The sequence below is a fragment of the Dromiciops gliroides genome, chromosome X (genome assembly GCF_019393635.1).
Source record: "Dromiciops gliroides isolate mDroGli1 chromosome X, mDroGli1.pri, whole genome shotgun sequence".
Classification (NCBI taxonomy): Eukaryota; Metazoa; Chordata; class Mammalia; order Microbiotheria; family Microbiotheriidae; genus Dromiciops; species Dromiciops gliroides.
The window spans coordinates 32,206,831-32,221,216 of NC_057867.1; the positions used below are offsets into that span (position 1 = coordinate 32,206,831).

General features: G+C 46.6%; 1 protein-coding gene across 9 annotated transcripts in view; it reads right to left on the bottom strand.

Moving 5' to 3' along the window:
* The window catches only part of ATP2B3 (ATPase plasma membrane Ca2+ transporting 3), a 100,934-nt gene that overhangs the window by 53,078 nt on the left and 33,470 nt on the right, over nucleotides 1–14,386 (bottom strand). For all 9 annotated transcript variants that reach the window (XM_043974045.1, XM_043974044.1, XM_043974051.1 and 6 more), the window contains 4 exons: nucleotides 11,008–11,172; nucleotides 6,147–6,361; nucleotides 2,904–3,146; nucleotides 1,361–1,602 (listed from right to left, as the gene is read on the bottom strand). In XM_043974045.1, coding sequence (XP_043829980.1) covers nucleotides 1,361–1,602; nucleotides 2,904–3,146; nucleotides 6,147–6,361; nucleotides 11,008–11,172 — 865 coding nt within the window. The remainder of the gene's footprint in view (nucleotides 1–1,360; nucleotides 1,603–2,903; nucleotides 3,147–6,146; nucleotides 6,362–11,007; nucleotides 11,173–14,386) is intronic.

Sequence of the window (14,386 nt, forward strand, 5' to 3'; positions counted from 1 at the left end):
AGTTTAGGCAACAAGAAAGAGCAACTTGAAATCCTAAATGCAAGGGGCCAAAAATAACCTCACAGGTATCACTGATTTTTGGTGGGATAAAACCCATGACTGGACTATAGCTTTGGAAGGGTATACATTATTCAAAATAAATAGGACAGGCCATGTAGACTGAGGTAGCAATGAATATTAAAAAGGCATACTCGTGTGAGGAAATCCAGAAACCAGGAGTAGAGGTGAAGGGAAAAGCTTTTGAGATAAGATCAAAGGAGAGAGAAATACAAAAGCAATTATGTCATTGGAGTGTACTACAGACTACTTGGACAGAAAGCGGATATAGATGAAAAGTGTGGGAAACAGATCACAAGCCTGGCACAGAGGAATGATCCACTAATGGCAGGGGGACTTAAATTATCTAGATAGCTGTTGGAACTTTCTCCAACAAAAGCAGAAGAGTGAATAGCTTTTTTTTTTTTTTTTTTGTGAGGCAGTTGGGGTTAAGTGACTTGCCTAGGGTCACATAGCTAGTAAGTGTCAAGTGTCTGAGGCTAGATTTGAATTCAGGTCCTCCTGAATCCAGGGCCAGTGCTCTATCCACTGGCTATCTACCTGGCTGCCCCGAGTGAATGGCTTCTTACCTTACCCTAATGATAATCCCATTTTCCCAAAGGCAGAGGAACCATGACTAGGCTGCATCTATCTCCACCTTCCTTTTCTCATAATCACCACCCTAGTCTAGGCCCTCTTCACCCCCCCCCCACCCCAGAAGAAAAGGGCAGAATGAGCCATAATGTCTCTTCTGTCATCAGGCCTCCCCCTGTCTTTCTTTCTTTCTTTCTTTCTTTCTTTCTTTCTTTCTTTCTTTCTTTCTTTCTTTCTTTCTTTCTTTCTTTCTTTCTTTCTTTCTTTCTTTCTTTCTTTCTTTCTTTAGTGAGGCAATTGGGGTTAAGTGACTTGCCCAGGGTCACACAGCTAGTAAGTGTTAAGTGTCTGAGACCGCATTTGAACTCAGGTCCTCCTGACTCCAGGGCCGGTGCTCTATCCACTGCAGCGCCACCTAGCTGCCCCTCATCTGACCACTCCTAGAAGAGCAGTTTAATGTGATGAAGAGAGTATTGGATTTGAAGTCAGTACTCCATGCAATATTCTTTCTTTCTGCCTTGGGCTTTTTCCCTCTATCTCTGTCTCTGCCTCTAGGTATACAGGTAGGTATAGATAGGAGTATAGATGCCGTAGCAAAGAGGGCTATGTGTGAGAAGCTTGGGCTGACTGGCTGTAGGAGTGAGAGGCCAGACGGTAGAGGGTTTGGCTTTCATGCTAACAGTAAGCAGCAGCCTTGAAGCCTCAGAGAAGGCAGAGGGCCACTACTCACTTTTTGAGAAGGATTTCTGAAGCTCCTTTGCTGAACAATCGGAAGCCGCCATCGGGCATGCAGATGACAGTGCTCATCGACTTTCGGACTGAGTTGAAGGTATAAACCTTGTAAAGCTTCTGCTCGGGGATCTGGTCCCGCACTGGTTGGAAGTCCTGTTTCAAGTCCAGGACAAAACCCAGCAGGGCACACTCTGTTTTGTTGCCGACTTGGCGTGGGAGGGCTCCTTCCTTTTCTGGAGGCTTGGGGGAGGAAGGACAATCAACTGGTCAGGCCAGGGAATCTTGGCTCACTTGCACTCCCCCAGCACCACGCTCCCAGGCCCACCACCCACTATCACCCAGCACAAGGAGAGAGGGGCAGCTACTCTAGCCTTGGTGACTTGTTCAGCTCAACCCTAGAGGGGCAAACTAGGAAGAGTTGGGGCAGGAGAGAGATTTTAGCTTCCAAAGTGAGGTGGGCTGCCTCAGGGGATGAGGGTTTTGAGGGGCTCCTCCTCACGGGTGGTCTTCAAGTAGAGACTTGACAAGCAAGTCGTAGAGAGGACTCTTGTTCCTTGTATGAGTGGGACTAGGTGATCCCCGAGTTTCCTCTCAACTCAGAGATTCTGTGGCCTCATCTACTCCCTTGGGTCCCTCCCATCTCCCCAGCTAAATGGGGAGTACCCTGAACCCAAGTACTGGGCTTCCTCCTTCCCCATCTCCCCTACAGTGCCACCGAGTAAAGGCTTGGAAATTGAGGCCACAAGGTATGGGGGACAGGGGAACAAGTAACAACCCATGTTTCAAGCTGATTGGTTTTTGCTGAATTTGGAGAAATGGTAAAGCAGAGTATAGATTCATTTCATGCTTGGGGACTCCACTGTCAGGATTCATTCTATCTTCATGGTATCCGAGGTTTTCAGATGCTTAAGGTCACCTTCCCCTTTTATTCTATGAGCTTCCAGAAGCATAGGATAGAGGAAGTGGCAAGAACCTTGGGGGTCATCTAGCTCAGGGCTTCTTTTTTTTTTTTCAGGCAATGGGGGTTAAGTGACTTGCCCAGGGTCACACAGCTACTAAGTGTCAAGTGTCTGAGGCCGGATTTGAACTCAGGTCCTCCTGAATCCAAGGCTGGTGCTTTATCCACTGTGCCACCTAGCTGCCCCATGGCTCAGGTCTACTTAAACTTTTCCCATTTGTGACCCCTTTTCACCTGAGAAATTGTTATGCGACCCCAGGTATATAGGTTTCTGATAGGTATACGGAACCTTTTACTGTTGCCAAATTTTTTGTGATCTCCACATTTGGTTACCCATATGGGGTCTCGACTCATCCTTTCAGAAGCTAGGGTCTAGTCTTCTTTCTTCCTCCCCACTACAGGGATTCCCATAACAGCTTGCTGACTGGTGGTCACTGATCTTTTCTAATGGCCAAGAGTTCTCCTTATTAGGCAGTTCTTAAAGGCTTGGGCAGTGGTCAGCCCCAGCTGTCATGAGCCACATGGCTGTTTTGGTCCAGGGCCCCTGCCCACCTCTCCTCCACAAACTCTGCCCCAGACTTACTAGCACTTTGGTGGTGTAGGCACTGTTGATGGAAATGGCATGGACAAGGAGATCCAGGATTTTGGGGTTCATGTTGTTGGGGTCGGGGATCTCTTTGTAGTGTGTGTCGCCCACATAGGACTGAACAACTGTCATACGGTTGGTGGTGAGTGTTCCCGTCTTGTCCGAGCAGATCGCTGTAGCATTGCCCATGGTCTCACAGGCATCCAGGTGGCGGACGAGGTTATTATCTTTCATCATTTTCTACAAATCGAAGGGGACATTGATCATGCTACTTATTTAATTGTCCTCAATAGGGGTAGTTAGCCCTCAAAGTGGTGTGTCTGAAATAGCCTTGGGAACAACAACAACAACAACAACACTCAAACACTTAACAAGAGCTAGGCTCTTTTTTTTTGGTGAGGCAATGGGGGTTAAGTGACTTGCCCAGGGTCACACAGCTAGTAAGTGTCAAGTGTCTGAGGTCGGATTTGAACTCAGGTCCTCCTGAATCCAGGGCTGGTGCTCTATCCACTGTGCCACCTAGCTGCCCCAAGAGCCAGGCTCTTAAAACACCGTTTTGTAATGTTAACAGTCTCTAATGGAGATAGCAGCCATTAGTCAAATAAGCAACTTATTAGGTTGAGAAATATCAACACAGTCTACTAACTGGCTGTAATTGATGGACACTATCTGTGGCAAATGCATTTGAAATTAGGGATTTCCCTTCATAACATGAAACAATTCCTGGTGAGGAGGCATCTCTGTTTCCTAGGTCCTACCCACAAATTAGAGATCGCTAAACTTATTCCCCTCTCCATAGGATTCAAGATTAACCTTTCCCGGGGCAGTTAGGTGGCACTGCAGTGGATAAAGCAATGGCCCTGGATTCAGGAGGACCTGAGTTCAAATCTGGCCTCAGACACTTGACACTTACTAGCTGTGTGACCCTGGGCAAGTCATTTAACCCTCATTGCCCCATAAAAAACAAAAACAAAACAAAACAAAACAAAAGATTAACCTTTCCCTACTGGCCTAAGAAATCCCTCCTTGCTAATGTCCCAGTGGCCAGGGAACTCTAATTTAGGGCTAGAGAGTGGGGCAGACAGAAGTAAGGAATTTGGGTCTGTTGGGATGATTAAACACTGGGATGGGTAACTGAGTGAGAGTGTGGAGTGTACAGCTTTAGAAATCTTCCCAAGGAAAATCAATGAATGTCTCTCTTGGATGGCTTAGACTCTTGGGGCCCCTTCCAACTATATGATGCTATTTTCAGCTTTGGAGATTCTAGTCTAGGATGTCCTGATTTTAGCCTATGATTTTGGATTCTCCCTTCTTCTCTTGGGGACTGACTCGACCACCTCCATCATAATTCTGGCTGGCAGTGGGGAGAGATTTGCCAGTGGGTGGGAAGGGAAAAAAGCTTTTAGAGAAAAGCTTTCCAAGCATCTCTGGACTATCCTAGACAGCACTTTTTGGCTTTGTGGGCCAGTCATAGAGATTAAATGCTTGTAGACCTAGGAGGGACCTTAGAAAGGATCTAGTTCAATTACCATATTTTTGATCCAATGATTTTTGATCCAGGCATTCTCTCTGGCTGTCCCCCCTGCCTGGACAATTCTCCCTCCTCTGTTCTGCCTACTGACCTCCCTGGCTTCCTTTAAGTTTCGACTAAAATCTTACTTTGTACAGGAAGCCTTTTCCAACCAGTCTCAACTCCCGTGCCTTCCTTTTGTTAATTATCTTCTATTTATCCCATATATAGTTTGCTTTGCATAGATTAGTTTGTATCTTGTCTCTCCTATCAGATTGTAAATTTCTTGAGGGCAGGGACTGTCTTTTGCCACTTTTTTATCCTTTTTTTCCCCTGGGAAATGAGGGTTAAGTGACTTGCCCAGGGTCACATAGCTAGTAAGTGAATCTCCTGAATCCAGGGCACCACTTAGCTGCCCCCTACTTTTTGTATCCTTAAGTGCTTAGCACAGTGCCTGACACATAGTAGACATTTAATAAAGGTTTATTGTATTATAATATTGTATTATTGTATAATATTGTTTATTATTATTGTATTATAATGTTTCATAAGGTGTTGTATTATAATAGAAAAGGAAGCAGGCATCTATAGGGAAGCGGACCATAAAAGTATAAAGGCCTAGCCATGTGGTGACAGACTTCTGTCCAAGATTGAAAAAGGCCCCCAAAAGGCTCAGGACCACAAGGAAGTTTGGCAATCATTCTGCAATGAAGAGATGCAAATGTGAGCCCAGTGGAGGAGAAGAAGTTTCAATTTAGAGAAATTCTGACTTATTAAAGGCCTTCTCTCTGCTCAGCCACCAAGCATTTATTAAGCACCCACTACATGCCAGGCACTGTGTTGAGCATGGAGCATACCAGGAAAGGCAAACCCCTCTAGCTTGACTATTGTAACAGGCTTCTAATGGGTCTCCCTGCCTCAACTATCCCTCCACTCCAATCCATCTTCTAAATACCAAAGTGACATTCCTCAAGCCTGGAGATGACCATGTCACTCAAGGCTCAAGAAGCTCTGGGGACGCCCCCTAGCCTTTAGGATAAGATCCAAATTCCTCTGTCACTACCTGGCTCTGGCTCACATAGGTAAGCTTTTTGCACATTATTCCCTTGACACAACTCTGCTTTCCTGTCACAATAGTCCAAGCTAGAGGGGTTTGCCTTTCCTGGTATGCTCCAGGGTCTTGTTCTTTACATGGCATTCCATCTCCCATCTCCATGTCTTTGCATAGGCTGTGCCTCATGCCTGGAATGTAATCTCTTAGAATCTCTAAATCTCTTGGAGAATCCCTAGATTGTTCCAAAGCTCAGCCCAAGGACTACTTCTTACATGAGGTTATCCCTGATCTCTCCAGCCACCAGTGCTTCCCTCCTGCTCACTGATCTCATTTTTACTTTGTGTCTCTTTTGGATCTACTTTGTACTTGCACATGGCTATCTCCCCTGATAAAATGTAACCTCCTTGAAGGCAGGGGACTGTTTCGCTTTTCTTTTCACTCTCCAGTGCCCAGCAAAGCACCTGACACATAGTAGGCACTTCATAAATGCCTGTTGTCTGATTGATTACTGAAGGACGTACAAAGCGGTGACTGGCTCTGGTGCCTCCCTCATGGAGGGTGCAGTCTAGTAGGGGAAGGTGACACCACTCTAATGTGAAGAATGCACCCAGTTTAAGGAGTATGGTGGCCTATTCCATCCTTGGAGGAGGTGGTTGGGTTGGGGGCAGTGGCTTACCTTGACTGAGTACGCGAGAGAGATGGTGACAGCGAGTGGCAGTCCTTCAGGAACAGCGACAACTAAGACAGTGACCCCGATGATGAAGAACTTGACAAAGTACTGCACGTAGACGGGTGTGCAATTGGAGAGCCAAGCTCGGCCGCCAATGACGAAGTTGTGGATGACGAAATAGATAACCAGGATGACGACGGTGAAAGCAGACATCACCAAACCTGTCACCCAGCAGCAGCCGAGGGAAAGGGTTGGGGGCGGGGGGAGGCATGTCAGAGAGAAGAGGCAGAAAAGGATGGAAGAAATAGTCAAACACCATTATACAAACTCTATGGGGCTACTCACATTTACAGTGAGGCAGGGGAAACTGGTTACCCAGGGGCATGAGCATTCATGCCTTTGAAATGAGTAAACTGATCCAAATCAGGGTCTGGTGTATTTTTTTTTAATTTATTTAAAATTTAGTTTTATAGGACTATGGGGGTTAAGTGACTTGCCCAGGGTCACACAGCTAGTAAGTGTCAAGTATCTGAGGCCGGATTTGAACTCAGGTCCTCCTGAATGAATCCAGGGCCGGTGCTTCATCCACTGCACCACCTAGCTGCCCCTGGTGTATTGTTTTATTGACTGTTTTCTAGACTTTGAGTGATGGAGAAAATGGTGATAATGAAGATTCAACTTTAAAGTGTGTAGTAAACACATTTTATCTATCTGTCTATCTATCAATCTATCAATCTATTGATCCATCCATCCATCCACCCATCTATCTATATTTTCCCAAAGATACCTGGTTGCTAAACCTTGTATGGTTCTCTCTTTAAACAAACTTGATTCCCTATTGTTATCATCATCATATGTGAATTGCCACTTTCTATGCCTTGGGCCAATACTGGGAACCCTGCAGATCCAGGATTGGAGTTTTCAAGTATTCACTGTGTACCCTGACTCATTCAAGTGCCTTCTGTTTCCGGATGCTGCTACAACCCTGCAGCTCCTTACCTCCTCTACACCCACAGCCTCTGACTTCCTGGTAGTACTATAAGCCGCCTGCAGAGAGCCCAGAGTCAGTGGTGGTGGTGGTGAGCTTCCTTTTGAAAAGGGAGGTTAGCTAGTATTTGACAGCAGTGGTAAAGACAGATCGGCCCTCAATGCAAGCTTTTTCCCCATACAAGAAGAATAGAGAGAGCCCTGGGAGAGGGAGAGCTGTGGAGAGCCAGTGGGCAGCTGTCGGAAGGAAGCCTTCCATGTCAGGAGCAAACCCTAGTGCATTCGTGCTCATCTATTAGCAGGGGTTTGCAGAATAGCACCCTGCAAATGGGGAGGGGATCATCGCACATTTGCACAAAAGACCAATTAGAAGGATGTTATTAGCTTTAGAAAAGGATTCACAACAGGATTCCTTTGAATAAAGAGCTCCCTAAATACATCTAAAGTAAGATTTCTATTTACAAAAATGTGATACCAAAAAGAACATTGCTTTAGTCTGGGCTTGGCTTGGTGACTCTTTGGAATCTTCTGGTGATTCTTTCCAGTTCAACAGTTAGAAAAAAAAAAATCAATCAAAGCTTGGTTGTGGTATAAATAGATTCACTAGGTTGATGTGTGTATGTGGGGGGTGGGGTTAGGTGTGGGGGGAAGCCATTATTTGGCAAAAAGATTTCTATTTGGTTCCAGCAAAATGAATATAGTTTGTTTGGGTTGGGGGTGGGGGTGGGGGTCGCCGTTCAATTTAGTTCAAGTTCCTGCTTTAAGAAAGCAGTGGATAGCAAACTACAGCCTGTGGGCCAAATCCAGCCCGCCACCTGTTTTTATGGGGCCCATGAGCTAAGAATAGTTTTTACATTTCCATTCTTAGCTTAAGGGCTGTGCACAAACAAGTGGAGAGATTTGGTCTCCCTGGCTGAGAGATTCAGTCAACGGCTGAGAGATTCCATCTCCCAGCTGAGGTTTGCTGGCCACTGGGGTATCTAGACTGGAATCCTATCAGACTAAAGTGTTTCAAATAAACAAGCCTTTGACTGAGACTTGGACATCTTGGTGATGTGCAGATTTTGGAATGAAAAAATGATGTGTTCCAAGGAGATTTGACTGAGTCGGATGCTAGTGCCTGGAAGAGGAGATTGGTGTGACCTAAGCTGGCAGCGTGGCTATCAGCGCCAGCTGAGGCCTGTTAGTCCTGCCTGGGTAGCCTTGAAAAGCAGATGGCTCCCAGCAGTCCTTGGGGACATGAGCATTTACACTGCTGCAGGTCTTCAGACTTCTGTCTGACTCCATTGTATCCCCCGTGGTTTGCCAAACCTAAAACTTAATCTGTTCCTCTCAGCCTGTTGACAGACATATAGTGTCTGCCAGGCTCTTCCTAACATATCTGCTCTAGAGGGTCTACTCCCTCCTTGGTACCTGACACTCATGCTCCTGGCCCCTCAAGCACTGGGTCGGGGGTGGGCAACTGCTTGGCTGGATTGGGACTTCCAAAGCCTTCCTCCTCCCTGAATCGGGAGTAGAAGCTCTTTTTGTAGTCCAAGCACAGTTCTACTGGAAGGCCACTTATTTGTGCTCACTGAACAATCCCTTGGGTTGGGGTCCTAGGTCAAGGCTTCTTAATCTTTTTTTGTGTGTGTCAGTCTGGTGAAGCCCATGGACCCTTTCTCAGAATCATGCTTTACATGGAAAAAAAAATATATTAGATCACAAGGGAAATCAGTTACATCGATGTGAGTACATCTTTTTTTTTTTTTTTTAAAGCAAGTTCAGGGGCAGCTAGGTGGCACAGTGGATAGAGCACCGGCCCTGGAATCAGGAGTACCTGAGTTCAAATACGGCCTCAGACACTGAACACTTACTAGCTGTGTGACCCTGGGCAAGTCACTTAACCCCAATTTCCTCACCCCCCCCCCAAAAAAAAAGCAAGTTCATGGACCTTGGGGCAAGAACTGTTGTTCCAGGAGGATACTAAAGTGTACAGCCAAAAGAACAGAATGATAGAGCTCTGGGGATCTCCAGAATAGGATCCCTATCCATTGAGATGGTCAGTGTGTGCCCACTTTGATGGGACCCAGTGATCCATAATATTGGCCAAACAGCCTCTGGAGTTGGCACCTATTGGGAAACCTTCATACTAGCAAGGTCTAACATGTTCCTGTCTTCCCATTGGTTCTCAGAATTCAATGGCTGGTATCACAAGAGCTGCATAGAGCTGGGGAATGGGGGAAGAGTCCTTTTCACCTCCCAGTACTGCACCTAAAATTTCCAGGCCACCAACTAAGCAACTGCCAGTCACCTCCTACTGCTGGGGGGCCAGTCTGGAGCCATCTCCTTTATAACAGCATCAGGAAAGTGCCGTGTCTCCACACAGTGTCTCTGATCATGTTATTTAGTATCAGAGGTTCAGCCTTGGGCAGACTGGTAGACTCCATGGCTCGAAAGACCTGAGAAGCAGGCCAAGGATTCCTGGCCACCAACTATCTCTCTCCCCTGCCACTGGAGAACTGTGCTTAGACTCACCCCTTCTACCAGATCCTGAATACAATTGGGGTCTCTCATCTGGGACCTTCTGGGGCATCAGTTGGTGGAGGGCAGGAGCAGACTGGCTTTGCTGTTGGGATGACTAGAATGCAGCATCTGATGCATGGTGGGGGCGTATGGCCGTGACATCGGCCATGGGGCATTGGTTTGTGAACATAATGTTCCAGGACTGCCATGACCAAGGAGGGAAGATCACGTCATGACCTCCTCTGCTGACCCCGTAGTAACACCAATGTCCCTGGGAAGCAGAACCCATGGGCTGCCGTGAAAGCCCAAGTTTGGGGGTTCTGGGGAGGGGCTGCCTTCCTCTCCCCCAAATCAATCCTGGGACAAAAGTTCAAAGTAACTGAACACAGTTGGAGTCACCAAGAAGGCCCAATGTCACCTAGCTTCCCTTTCCCAGGAATAGAATTCTAAGGCAGTAGCTTACTATACCTCCGCCTCTGGGTGGCTGGACCCACCTGGGACTACCTGATGGCCAGGGAAGCCCAGACCAGAGACTCCTCAGTCATATAGGGGAAAGAATAAGCCTATGAAATCAAGCCAGAGCCCCCAGGTGGGTTAATCTTAATTGGGTCTGGAGGAGTCTAGGACAATTGCTGCTATTCATCTGGAGTAATGAAGAAGCTGGTGATCCAAAAGAAGATAGAATCAGAGTGTGTCCCTGAGCAAGTCACTCACCCTCTCTGTCTGCCACAGTTTCCTCATCTATAAAACAGGAATACCAACAGTACCGACATTCCAGGCTAGCTGTGAGGCTCCAATGAAATAATGTGTGTGACATGTATTAAAGAAAACCAAGCTAGGCTGCTGACTCCAATCGCCTCATGTGGATGTGTTATTTCTGAATTTGCTTTGTAAATAAATCTTCTAAGATAGCTATTCGTGAGTACGGAGTGTGTCTGGTGCTACAAAGGGTAGATGGAAAAGAGTGGGCAGATGCCAACCCAGATCAACCAGTGATGGCCATAGTAACTCAGAGGGCAAAAGGCCAGACTGGGGAGCTGAAGAGTCCAGAACCTCCTAGCTAGCTTGGCTCCATAAGGACCCCAGGGGAGCAGCCTGATAAGGGAAATCTTAGAAAGTATTGCAAGCCCTGGAGTAGTAGGTAAATGTCCCCTGGCTTGGTTCCAAGCAGAGGAAGGAGCTGCAAGTCTAGCAAGGCTTAAGGTTCAGGACTATCTGGAAATTGCTCACTGCGCCACTCCCACCATACACTGTCTAGTCTTTCCTGAGGATTGTTTCATTCCATTCATTTTATTCATTTATTCACTCACAGAACTCCTTCCCATGCAGTGTCTAACACAGGGCAGGTGCTCCCAGAAGGCTCCCCAGATGTTACCTGCTTTTCCAATTTGCACAGCCAGCTTGGTGAGTTTCCCCTGAAGCACAGACTTTTCCTTTTTGGGGCCATTGGCTTTCTTCTTCTCTCGCTCCTCCATCTCCCCACCCTCGGCGCTCTTCAGTGGCTGCATCTCCATGGCAACCGCCCCATCTTGCTTCTTAGCTGCATGAAAGGAAATGGAAGAACACAAGAGGGTCAGGGTCAAGGTCTGAGCTGGCTGCTGAAAGGGTTAAGCAAAATCCTTGCCTTTTCAGGAAAACAAAAAGCCTGGACAGATTCTACTTTATTGAAATCATTTTTCTTATCAGAGAGGCAGCATGCTAGAGTGGGAAAGAGACAGGCGATCTGGGGTTGCATCTTGACTTGAATATTACCCATGCAACCCTGGACAAGTCACTCTCAGAGGCTAGATTATCCCATTTATATTCTTTTTTTGATTATCCCATCTAGAGAATGGAGGTGTTCACCCTTGAGTCACTTGAAACTTCAAGTGCTCAAGAAGTGGAAGGTGGTGTTATTTATGGCATAAATAAACCAGATTTTTACCAAAGAGGAGGAGAAACACTTTCTTGTAGAAAAAGGCTGCCTTCTGTCTCTGTGATGAGGTGGTGGACTACCATTGCAGAAAGAGGCATACATTGTAATACATGGCCGTTATGTTGGTTTGTTTCATTTAACTGTTATTTATTTATTATTTTTATTTTTTCAATCATAAAATTATTTTATTATTTTCTATTACATGTAAAGATAGTTTTCAACATTTGTTTTTATAAGATTTCTAGTTTCAAATTTTTCTCCCTCCCCTCCACCCCCAAGATAAGCACATTTATTTATTTTTTGCTAAAGGGAGGGTTCTGTTGGAGATGGAGGGAATCACTAGGATTTTACAGCAAAATAGTACAGTTAAATGAAAAAAACCAACATGTTGGCCATGTCTGACAACGTATGCCTCTTTCTGCAATGGTAGTCCACCACCTCTCTGCCAAGAGACAACCTTTACCACAAGACAGTATTTATCCTTTCCTTTGGGGCCAGTCTCACAGCCCCCACAAATGCCTGAGAGTTTGGAGACAACTTGAGGTGAGAGAGAGGTCCCCAAATCTGGAAATCTTTTCATTTGGAGATTTAAGACAACCCTTCTGGGAGTTCTAATAAATTAGGTTATAAGTTACACAAAGACTGGGCCATACCATGGCCTTCCTCTGCATCTCTCTTAGATCTAGTCTTCTTCTATCTTCCCCAACCTTCCTGTTCCCCTGCTCTAGTCAAGCCAATCCCCTCACCATTCCTTAAACAGACCAGGCTAAATGCCTTTGCTGCCACTTTGCCCTCAATCAACCAATCCATATATCCATCACCAAACATCAGTCATGTGCCTGTTGTATGCCAGGCACCATGTACCTGGGCCTAAGATGCCTCTCTCCATTCTCTCCACCTGTTCATCTCCCACCTGTTCTTTAGCCCCTCGCCTCTCAGTTCCACCTCTCTGTGGGAGCCTACCCTTCCTGAAGCAACGACCAATGGACTCTTTCCACATGATCCCCTTGAGGCCTCACGGGCTGAGCCTCTTGTTCTCTGGAACGTTTGTCTGTGAACTGCTCAGCAGGACCTGCTCCCCTGGACAAATTTCACCTCTGTACAGCACTGGACTCAAGGGTGAAGACAAAGCAGAACAGTGTCTGGGCAGACCTGGCCTTGGGGTTTTGCCCTCTGAGCAAAAACAAGCTCGCTGGAATAGAAAACTGGGTCTCTCCATCGCCTGAGGTCTAAAGCTTCCTGTTGGCACAGTCTTCTCTGCAGTCCAGTGCCCAGGAAGGGTCCCTGAGTGACTTTGTCCTCTTGAGCTGGTACAAGACAACACGATGTTCTCGATAGTAGTCAAGCTAATGGTTTAGAGCATCATGTTCTTGGGTTCAGTACCAGAGCCTCCAGCCTTCACAGTGCCCAAGGGTTTGGGAGCTATTCTTGTTCCAATAAAGTATGAGAGGAGAACTCTGGGGGCTTTATGGCTATGAGTTTATAGCATGAGTTCAGGAGGCCAAATCAAACTTTGATGCATGTAGGCTAGACGAGGCCAACTCAATGCCCCCTGTCAACTGAGGTAGCCTGGGCTTCTAGGCCACCATGAATTAACCTCTGCATTGAGAGTCCTCAGCCTGGCTGAAACCAGCTCTCATCACCCCAGGCCACTGAGGAAGCAGGCAAAAAGGTCTTTGCCGTATCAGTTTCTCATTAGAAGACTGGCTATAAGAACTAGAGGACCTGTGTGAATCTTACCGTTGACCCTCACTACCTGTGCGGCCTTGGGCAAATCACTTAACCTCTCTGGGCCTCAGCTGCCTTCTCTGTAAAATGAAGAGGTGGCACTAGCTGGCCTATGAAGTCCCATTCAGTTCTAGATCTAGGATGCTGTGGGTGACCTCAGGAAAGTCACTTCGTCTCCCTTGTGATTCAGTTTCATTGTTTGTTTGATGAAAGGGTTGGAGCTAGGTATTCTCTGATTTTCTGATCTGTCCAGCCCTTCACCTCCATTGCTTCTGCTTTTCTCCTCTTTGTCTCTTCTCAGCCAACTGTCTCAGTCTCTTAGCCACCCCACCACTCTCTGTGTCTTTCTCCTTTCCACTAGCCCCCTGCCTTGCATCTGATGGCGGCTGGCTTCTTCCTGGCCCGTCTCCTTTCCGCTGCTCGCCCACCCCCACTCTGCACACAGAATCCCACCATTTTCAGCTACAACCACAGATATTTGCAAAGCATCCACAGGCAAAAACATGTTGACAGAGATACAGAACACATAGATTGTAGAGGGATCTAAGCATCACAGATTCTAGGAAGAAACCCAGGCTTCAGAATCTCATTCATCTCAAAGTTACCCTTTGATAAATTGCTAGCAACTAGCTGTATGATATTGGGCAAGTCACTTCATTTTCCTAGGGCTCTACTTATTCATCTGGAAAATGGGGAAAAACCATCCCTGTTCTGCTTACTTCACAGGGCTAGTGTGAGGATCAATTGAAAGCATTCCGTAAATTAGAAAGCAAAGTACAGGAAGCAGAAGGGCCCTGGACTTGGAAACAGAGAGGCCCGGGTGTGAATCCTGCCTTGAACACTTACTAGTTGTGTGACTCTGTGCAAGGTCACTTTCTTCCTCCAGGCCTTCAGTTTCCTCATCTGTGAAATGATTGGGTTTGACTCAGTGGTGTTCTAAGGTCCCCTCCAACTCTAGAGCTAAGATTCTAATTCTAGCCATGCTAATCTTGTCCCTGTGGTACCACACTTACAGAGAAGGGGGCCTGGTTACCCTGCCTGGGGTGGGGCAGGAATTATGGCGGATGACAACTAACACTCTACATCCAGCCATCATTCTGGAACCTTGAGC